The 10,620-nt window shown below is 47.3% G+C and overlaps 1 protein-coding gene across 1 annotated transcript in view; it reads right to left on the bottom strand.

The window, feature by feature from the left end:
- Positions 1-638: 638 nt before the first annotated feature.
- LOC140385324 (collagen alpha-1(XV) chain-like) overlaps positions 639-10,620 on the bottom strand; it is a 531,657-nt gene continuing 521,675 nt past the window's right edge. The window contains 1 exon segment of the mRNA XM_072467384.1: positions 639-2,388. Coding sequence (XP_072323485.1) covers positions 2,169-2,388 — 220 coding nt within the window. The 3' untranslated portion in view covers positions 639-2,168.

The raw sequence follows: 10,620 nt of genomic DNA, 5'->3' as shown, positions 1-10,620 counted from the left end.
CTCCTCACATATAAGAGATCTTATCTGGGATGGATCATCTAGGCTCATTTGTCATGGAGCTCACCTTCTGAGATCATGAGCAGCATTGCCTCCATGAATCAAGTAGATCATTTTGATTAACTAACCAGACATAAGACTGTGTAAAATCCACAGCTAGATTCCCGATTACCCACACTTGGATAACCCAATGTTGATACTGGCCTAGGATAATCCTCCAATGTCCCTGAGCAACCAGCTTCTTGGGTCTCCTCCTCCCTCGGTGAGACGGCCATTTACCAACATGGAAAGTCCAGAACAACTTTCTGATTTCCGCACTGGCACCATCCGACTGCCAGCAGCTGAGCTGGGGAAACCAAGTGCCAGGGTCAGTAACTTGTTTAGTTTGTTACAAAACTAAAGTAAATAGAATCATCTGTGTAAAGATCTTACATTATGATATTCTGTGCTAATACTGACTGTTGCAACAGGACTCAAACAAAAATGTGGCAACTCATTGAAAGCATTCATCCTGAAATGTTTTGACAATGCCAGGTTGGTATAAACCAATTACATACCAAGCACAGGAAACTCCTTCCCTACTCTCCAGCATCCCATCATACATCAAAATCATATTTCAATAAAGAGACAGGAAAGAGACATACAAAAAATGTATTAAGTTTATTCAGCGTGTGAAACATCCTTCATTTCAATACATTCTGATTCAGACAATTGATTCATATATTAAAAAGTTGCAAACATTACTTTACTGATCTAGTAGTTGGATTCCATTGACTAAATCTGCAGTGTACATGGACTAAATGTGAAGTGTAAAAGAGCTCATTCTGCATTGTGAATGAAATAAACTTGGATGAAATCTGTACTGTCCATGGGCAACATGTACATTGTTACTTGACTAATGTGTACTTTAATGGGCTAATCCTGTATTGTAAATGGACTAATGTTTCAATGTCGGTGGATTCAATCTGTATGGTAAATGGACTGAATCTTCAGTGTGAATTGATTAAATCTGCGATGGAAGTGAGTGTGCTGAAAAGCTCTAAGGTTTGAACTATTTAAACATGAATTTGCTGTGAAATTGTTACTAATATCCTATCACATTTGTTTTATTAAAATAGGGAGAACGTTTAAATCTACTGAGCTGCAGGAAAACTGCATCGTATCAAAACCAATTAAGCAACTGGACGGGTCAGCTTTTTGCATAGGTGGGCTACTAGTAGAAAAGTCCTTCTGCAAGCCACATGATATCCAGAAAGCCAAGGTAGATAAATTGCTGGTGACTTGATACCCACAGCTGGCAGGTGAAGCTGTCCGCTGCCTGCTCACATCTTGGCAGTATTGATGGGCAGAAGCAATAAATACCAGGGTTGTTACTGCTGAGTAATACTGTTCTCAGAAATATTCCAAGAAAGGTGTTAAAAAGATCCCAGTTAAGGAAAAACAGCACTGTTAATTGTGCATTAAGATACTTTACTACGATATCATTATGCGGGGTTTAGTAGTAAGAATGCATGGATTTACATTGTACATTGTGTTAAAAAAAAGTTTGCGCACTGCATTTTTTGAAACATACTGATGTACAAATCACACAAAAAAGTCTTGATTCTTTGCTAAAGTAAAAGTATCCTTCATTGCAGAGCTTGGATTCAAAGACGAGCATTCCCAATGAAACATGATTGCAGTGCATTCGCCAATGGGCAGAAAATCTTGATCACCTAATAAACACCACTGGTGGGCAAGGCTCGGCAGTGGGTAGGTACAAACAGGCATGTTACCCCATTGTTCCAACTAGGCCTTGCTTTGTAACATGCTCAAGGTAAATCAAATGTGCTTCTAAATACGATCATCTTAACAGCAGTCTCATTTAAATTTTCACAAGCACCAAAATACCAAAAAACGTGATTGAGGAACTGCATGAGAGCAGTTCTTTAGAACAAATACAGTTTGTTTTTTATATTAAAAAAAAAACAGCCCATGCAGATTTTTGAGGTATGTCATCTTTGGCTTCCATTTCTGCTAACTTTCTGCAAATTGACAATCCTGTTAGAAAGCGGTATTTACATTGTCCCCACATTAACATATATATAGAATCTAACAGAATGCAACCCTTAACTGGTTTTATGATGAGATTGTAGACGCGCTATAATTCCAAACTTTTCATGTGCAGGCTCTTATTTTCTCCTCCTGTGGTCATGGAAGTAGCTGTTCTCAATGCAAAGCACGATGAAGTTATTTGCACAGTTATACGAGTGCTGATCCAGGAGCTTTCCCCTCACAAGTGGGGATGCATTTCCAGTGAGCGTCATGTCTGTTGTCCGCCATGCCCCGCAGTAGTTTGTTGTCACTCGGCCTCCCCTTTCACTGGACCCATGCCAGATTATTTTGTGTGGCCTTGGAAAAGAAAAAGAAAATTGCAGAAGAATTTTAGTTCATGGGGTGTTAGTGATGTGTAACACAATCATGCTGATTTCATATGAGACGTTAAACCGAGTTCCTATCTGGTCTCTAAGGTGGATAAAAAAGATCCCATGGCACTGTTTCAAAGAAGAGTGGGGTGGGGGGGTGAGGAAACTGTTCCCAGTGTCTAGCCCCATATTACCCCTAACCAACAGCATCTAAAACAGATGAAATGATCATTTATCACATTACTGTCTCAGGGAACATAGAATCCCTACAGTGCAGAAGGAGGCCATTCAGCCCATCCAGTGTGCACCGACCCTCTGAAAGAGCACTTTCCCAGGCCCACTCCGCTGCCTTATCTTTTGGACACTAAGGGTCAATTTAGCATGGCCAATCCACCTAATCTGCACATCTTTGGACACTAAAGGGAAATTTAGCGTGGCCAATCCACCAAACCCGCACACCGTTGGACAACAAAGGGGAATTTATTTATTTAAAAAATAAATTTAGAATACCCAATTCTTTTTTTCCCAATTCACAATTTAGCGTGGCCAATCCATCTACCCTGCACATCTTTTTTTGTGGGGGTGAGACCCACGCAGACATGAGGAGAATGTGCAAACTCCACATGGACAGTGACCCGGGGCCGGGATCGAACCTGGATTGAATCCGGCGCCCCACTGTGCCTCCTACTAAAGAAAAATTTATCATGGCCAATTCACCTAACCTGCACATCTTTGGACGCTAAAGGGAAATTTATCTTGGCCAATACACCTAACCTGCACATCTTTGGACTGTGGGAGGAAACCGGAGCACCCGGAGGAAACCCACGCAGGCACGGTTTAGCTCAGTGGGCTAGACAGCTGGTTTGTAATGCAGAACAAGGCCATTGGCGCTGGTTCAATCACTGTACCAGCTTACCTCAACAGGCACCGGAATGTGGCGACTAGAGGCTTTTCACAGTAGCTTCATACTTGTGACAATAAATGATTATTATTATTATGTGCAAACTCGACACAGACAGTCATCCAAGGTTGAAATCGAACCCGGGTCCCTGGCGCTGTGAGGCACTGTGGTGCTAACCACTGTGCCACCATGCTGTGTGCAGATTGGTTACTGCATTTCCTACACAGTACAAGAATATCTACACTTTAAGAAAAGTATTAATCATAATTCAGATAGATTGAGTGCAGTTATGATAAATGACAAAGAGAGTCTAATACTAAACTATTTAAATTGGGCAAGGCCAATTTCACTAAGCTTACATGTGATTTCACATAAGTGGATTGAAACAGCTACTTAAAGGTAAATCAGTGTCAGAACAGCAGTCAGCGAAGTCGGTGGAGAGGGTTCAGAACAAATATGTTTCCAGAAGGACTTCCGGTGGCGGCCATGTGCGGGTAGTCACGTTTTCGGCAGCTCCCGCTGCTAACCGACTAATGGGCCCTTTCAAGGAGCTTTGACGGCCCCTTTTCGATGCAAACCGGCAGGCAAATGGCGCTAGAAGGCTCCCACAGCAGTTTATGGAGGGGACCAGGAGCAGAAACGACCAGCGAGAAGCGGCAGGAACTGGCACGGGATGAGAAGATGACAGCCGGCTTGGATCAGGCAGCGTGGGCCCAGTGGTCGCAGGAACAGCAGGAGTTTCTTAGTAGCTGCTTTACTGACCTGAAAACGGAGATGCTGGCCCCAATAAAGGCCTCTATGGAGAAAATGGTTGAGACCCAGAAAATGCAGGAGAAGGCGATCAAGGAGATTGAGAAAAAGGTCTCAGATAACGAAGCCGAGATACTGGGCCTGGTCGTCAGGGTGGAGGCACACTACGCCCTACACAAGAGGTGGCAGGAGAGGCTGGAAGACCTTGAAAACAGGTTTAGGAAGCAGAACCTGCGCATTCTGGGCCTGCCTGAGGTTGCGGAGAGGTCGGACGCGGACGCATTCGTGACCACATTATTGGGGTCCCTGATGGGGCCAGAAGCATTCCCTCGGCCCCTGGAACTGGATGGGGCACACAGAGTCCTTGCAAGGAAGCCCAAAACGAATGAACCACCGAGGGCCATGGTTCCGCCGCTTCTCAGATAAGGAACGAGTCCTGCGATGGGCTAAAAAGGAGTGGAGCAGCAGGTTGGAGAACAACGTAATCCGCATCTACCAAGACCTGGGAGCAGAACTGGCCAAGAGGCGCGCTGGATTCAACCGGGCTAAGGTGGCTCTCCACAGCAAAGGGGTGAAGTTCGGGCTGCTGCACCCGGCGAGGCTGTGGGTCATGTATCAAGATCACCACCATTACTTTGATACACCGGATGAGGCGTGGAATTTCATTAAGCAAGAAAAGTTGGACTCGAACTAAAGGACAGCCACACTGGGACGTTACTCTGTTGGGGATGGTAATGTGGCGGTATCCACCTATATTAAAGGCTGATCAGAACTGATTTTATATTAAATCATATATTCACTTTATATTAAAAACTGATCAGAGCTGATGCTATATTAAATCAGTGGTGTGCCTCAGGGATCGGTGCTGGGTCCACTGTTATTTGTGATTTATATTAATGATTTGGATGAGAATTTAGGAGGCATGGTTAGTAAGTTTGCAGATGACACCAAGATTGGTGGCACAGTGGATAGTGAAGAAGGTTATCTAGGATTGCAACGGGATCTTGATCAATTAGGCCAGTGGGCCGACGAATGGCAGATGGAGTTTAATTTAGATAAATGTGAGGTGATGCATTTTGGCAGATCGAATCAGGCCAGGACCTACTCAGTTAATGGTATGGCGTTGGGGAGAGTTATAGAACAAAGAGATCTAGGAGTACAGGTTCATAGCTCCTTGAAGGTGGAGTCGCAGGTGGACAGGGTGGTGAAGAAGGCATTCGGCATGCTTGGTTTCATTGGTCAGAACATTGAATACAGGAGTTGGGACGTCTTGTTGAAGTTGTACAAGACATTGGTACGGCCACACTTGGAATACTGTGTGCAGTTCTGGTCACCCTATTATAGGAAGGATATTATTAAACTGGAAAGAGTGCAGAAAAGATGTACTAGGATGTTGCCGGGACTTGATGGTTTGAGTTATAAGGAGAGGCTGGATAGACTGGGACTTTTTTCCTTGGAGCGTAGGAGGCTTAGGGGTGATCTTATAGAGGTCTATAAAATAATGAGGGGCATAGATAAGGTAGATAGTCAACATCTTTTCCCAAAGGTAGGGGAGTCTAAAACTAGAGGGCATAGGTTTAAGGTGAGAGGGGAGAGATTCAGAAGGGCCCAGAGGGGCAATTTCTTCACTCAGAGGGTAGTGAGTGTCTGGAATGGGCTGCCAGAGGTAGTAGTAGAGGCGGGTACAATTGTGTCTTTTAAAAAACATTTAGATAGTTACACTTGCATACAAAATGATCAGGGGGTTGGATAGGGTGGACAGTGAGAGCCTTCTCCCGCGGATGGATATGGCTGGCACGAGGGGACATAACTTTAAACTGAGGGGTAATAGATATAGGACAGAGGTCAGAGGTAGGTTCTTTACGCAAAGAGTAGTGAGGCCGTGGAATGCCCTACCTGCTACAGTAGTGAACTCGCCAACATTGAGGGCATTTAAAAGTTTAGTGGATAAACATATGGATGATAATGGCATAGTGTAGGTTAGATGGCTTTTGTTTCGGTGCAACATCGTGGGCCGAAGGGCCTGTACTGCGCTGTATTGTTCTATGTTCTATGGGTAAGATGGGTATAGAGGGTTATGGGCCAAGTGCGGGCAACTGGGACTAGCTTAATGGTAAAAACTGGGCGGCGTGGACTGGTTGGGCCGAAGGGCCTGTTTCCATGCTGTAAACTTCTATGATTCTATTCTATTCTATGTATTTAACCCTATATTAAAAACTGATGAAGTCCATTATCGGTAAACCATTACTTATCGCAATAATGTTTTTAATATGTATTACAGACATTATCTTTGTAAGAGTCCAGATGCAGTGAACCCATTAAGTCTTGTCGCCTTGTCTGGAAATAAGCTCTGCCAACTTAGGATATCACTTGTAGAGGGCCTTGCCACTATGGGGCTACTGCTTGGAAAAAGACCTTGCCAAGAAGGGAGGCTGGTGATTTTCTGGAGATAGCTACCGGATAGCCTCGTATCTTTAAAACAGGTGCCTTGCTGGACCTCCTTAGAAACCAAGGTCTTGCCGACCAAAAGAGAAACTGTTCTTTGTCTCAAAATAACTGGGGAGTCAAACTCCCTAAGAAAAGGATATAAATATTTAAGCAAAGGCTGCGAAAGTTGGAGTTTCGCTTGGAGAGCTGTTTAGGATATTACTGGGTGTTTATTTGAGTAAGCTGTTATCTCGACTCGTAGAGTTCTGCTCTTGATTGAGTGTCGAACTCCGAGACTGCTAGTCGTTGTAAGTATGAACTGTATATAGCTTAAGCAATTATGTAGTTAAGGAGTTCACAGGCTAACTCATCACATATCCTGTAATTGTCAAACTGTATCATTTATCAAAACACTTGTATTACCCTTTTTTCTTTAAATAAATTACGTGTATATTTTACCATGCAGATCCGTGTCTATTTTAATAAATAAGAGTGCCATTTAATGAAGACTCATCATATTCTCACCCTTTGAGGCTATCGGAAGGTTCACTTACCCATGCCTGGCTCTCAAGAATTCGAAATATTTAGTTGAAGTAAAGGAAAAGATAGCAATCTAAGTTACAGTCTATCCTGTACACTGAAGGTAGTGAACGCAAGGCACATTGTGTATACTATAATTAGAACTCCCATATAGCGAGTCTTACTTTAGATATTCACAAGACCTTGTCTGGTAGCTTACAACCTCGACTACTCAGGAAGATCTTAGATAGAATACTCCTCAACTGTCACAGTAATTGCCGAGTAGTCGGAGGCAGCGACATTATGTTGTATCCTCTTATTTTTGTTTGTTCCCTGTTTCTTCGGCCATGTTTTTGGCTTTTGTAGAACTCGGCCGCAGAAGGAGGAGGGGGGCCCTACACGTGGGGCTGCTCTCCTGGCAGCTAGGGCCGTGTCTTTGATGGGGACAGGTTTGCGCCTCGGATTGGCTGTTTGTTTTGCTGGGGGGAGGGGGCGGAAAATGTTCTTTGGGGGCCGTTGAACCTGATAAGTTGGACTTTCTGTAGTGAGGGAGGGGCCCGCAAAATGAGGCATCTAAGTAATCGGAGACAGAGGCGTGAGCGGCCGGGGTCAGCATGGGTCAGCTGACTCACGGAAGTGTAATGGGGGGAGAGCCAGTGTCAAGCGGGTGCTTGCCTTGGGGGTTTAGGATCACGGGGTTGCTGGGGGGAGGGGGGGGGGGGGGATGCTGCTTGGCTGACAGAAAAGGTGCCAACTCGGGGGAACAGAGGGAGAGTCGGGGGGGGGGGGGCTCCAATGGGAGGGCTCGAGTAAGCGGGGGACGCGGGCTCGTGGCTTGCCGAAAAAGGGAGATGGCTAATCAGCAGGGGAGAGGGTGGGGGGGGGGGGGGGGGGGGGCTAGCCCCCCATCCAGGCTGATTACGTGGAATGTGCGGAGCCTGAATGGGCCGGTCAAGAGAGCCTGCGTGTTCTAGCACTTAAAGAGGCTAAAGGCAGACGTAGCCATGCTACAGGAGACGCACCTAAAACGTGTGGACCAAACAACATTGAGAAAAGGGTGGGTGGGCCAGGTGTTCCATTCGGGGCTGGATTCAAAGACCAGAGGAGTAGCAATCCTGGTCAGCAAACGGGTGGCTTTTGAGGCAGGGAGTATTGTGCCTGACAAAGGGGTCAGATACATAATGGTGAGTGGGAAACTTCAGGGGACCCGGGTGGTGCTAGTGAACGTTTATGCCCCGAACTGGGACGACGAGGTATTTATGAGACGCACGCTGGGTAAAATTCCAGACTTAGACTCACACAATCTGATTATGGGGGGTGACTTCAATACAGTTATAGACCCTGTACTGGACCGGTCAAACCCCAGGTCAGGGAAGCGACCAGCGGTGGCTAAAGAACGGAGGGAATTCATGGAACAGGTGGGAGGCGTAGACCCGTGGAGATTCGCCCAACCGAGGGTGAAGGAGTTCTCTTTCTGTTCCCATGTCCATAAAGTCTACTCCCGTATAGATTTCTTTGTGATCCCCAGGGTGGAGGGGACAGAATACTCGGCCATTGCAGTCTCCGATCATGCTCCACACTGGGTGGATTTGCGTCTTGGGGGAGAGAGAAGTGAGCCCCCACTATGGAGGCTAGATGTGGGGCTGCTGGCAGACGACGAGGTTTGTGGGCGGATAAGGAGGAACATCAAGAATTACCTGGAAATTAATGATACGGGGGAGGTAACGGTGTCCACGGTGTGGGAGGCCCTGAAGGCAGCTATCAGAGGGGAGTTGATCTCTATCAAATCTCATAGAGAGAAGAAAGAAAGAGCGGAGGGAGAGAGGCTAGTCGGGGAGATACTCAGAGTAGACAGGAGCTCCGCGGAGACCGGCCAAGAGGCGCACTGGATTCTACTGAAAGAGCGCCGGAGGCTGCAGGCGAAATTTTACCTGCTGACCACTGGGAAGGCGGTAGCACTTCATGAGGCAATTCATGGACCAACTGAGGTTCCCAAAGGTGGAAGAGAATCTGGTGGAGGGACTGGGGGCCCCGATAGAGCTGGAGGAGATGGAGTTTAGGGGACATGTAGTCGGGCAAAGCCCCGGGGCTGGATGGCTACCCTGTAGAATTCTACACGAAATTTTCGGAACTGCCCACTCCTGCTAAGGACCTTCAATGAGGCCAAAGAGAGAGGGACCCTCCCCCCAACAATGTCACAGGCTTTGATTTCACTCATCCTCAGATGAGAGAAAGATCCGCTACAGTGTGGATCTTATAGACCGATATTGCTTCTGAATGTAGACGCCAAACTGCTGGCCAAGATCTTAGATGCTAGGATTGAGGACTGTGTCCCTGGGGTGATAGGGGAGGATCAGACAGGCTTCGTCAAGGGCAGGCAATTGACATACGGAGGCTCCTAAACATCATCATGATGCCATCAGAGGGAGGGGAGGCAGAAGTGGTGGCGGCAATGGACGCGGAGAAAGCCTTTAGCCGGGTGGAATGGGAGTACCTGTGGGAAGTGCTAGGAAGGATTGGATTCGGTGACGGGTTCATAGGTTGGGTCCAGCTACTCTACCAGGCCCCAGTGGCAAGTGTATGCACCAACAGGGTGAGGTCGGAATACGTTAGGCTCCACCGGGGGACAAGGCAGGGGTGCCGCCTCTCCCTGTTATTATTCGCCCTTGCAATAGAGCCGCTGGCTATAGCGCTGCGGACTTCAAAGAACTAGCGGGGGTTGGTTCGGGGGGGGGACATCGATGATCTGCTCGTGTATATTTCAGACCCACTAGAGGGGATGGGGGAGGTCTTGCAGATTCTGAGGGACTTTGGCAATTTCTCGGGGTACAAACTAAACGAGAAGAAAAGCGAGATGTTCGTGATCCAAGCTAAGGGGCAGGAAAAGGGACTGGGAGAGCTTCCGCTGAAGTTGGTCGAGAAGAGCTTTCGGTACCTTGGGATACGGGTGGCTCGAAAGTGTGATGCCCTCCACAAGCTTCATCTATCTCGGCTGGTAGAGCAGATGGAGGGGGACTTCAAAAGGCGCTGCCGAACCTTTGCAGCTACTATTGGGCGGCTAACATAGCCATGATTAGGAAATGGGTATTGGGGGAGGGGTCGACGTGGGAGCGGTTAGAGGCGGCCTCATGTAAAGGTACCAGCCTAGGGGCACTTGCAACAGCACCACTGCCATTCTCCCCGGCCCGCTACTCCTCTAGTCCGGTGGTGGTGGCGGCATTAAAGATCTGGGGTCAGTGGAGAAGGCACAGGGGGGGTGGAGGGAGCCTCAGTCTGGACCCCGATACGCAACAATGACAGATTTGTCCTGGGCAGAATAGACGGAGGGTTTCAAGGCTGGCATAGGGCAGGCATTAAAAGGATGGGGGACCTGTTCATAGACGGGACCTACCCCAGCCTGAAAACGCTGGAGAAGAAATTTAGTTTGCCCCCTGGAAATGCTTTCAGATACCTTCAGGTACGCGCCTTTCTGTAAAAGCAGGTGGTATCATTTCTGCTGCTACCCCCACGCAGGATACAAGATAGGGTGGTCTCCAGCACCTGGGTAGGGGAGGGGAAGGTTTCAGACATTTACCGGGAACTTCAGGAGGCGGAGGAAGCCCCAGTGGAGGAGCTTAAGGG

The sequence above is a fragment of the Scyliorhinus torazame genome, chromosome 11 (genome assembly GCF_047496885.1).
Source record: "Scyliorhinus torazame isolate Kashiwa2021f chromosome 11, sScyTor2.1, whole genome shotgun sequence".
Taxonomy (NCBI): Eukaryota; Metazoa; Chordata; class Chondrichthyes; order Carcharhiniformes; family Scyliorhinidae; genus Scyliorhinus; species Scyliorhinus torazame.
This window is presented reverse-complemented; position numbering and strand designations above follow the sequence as displayed.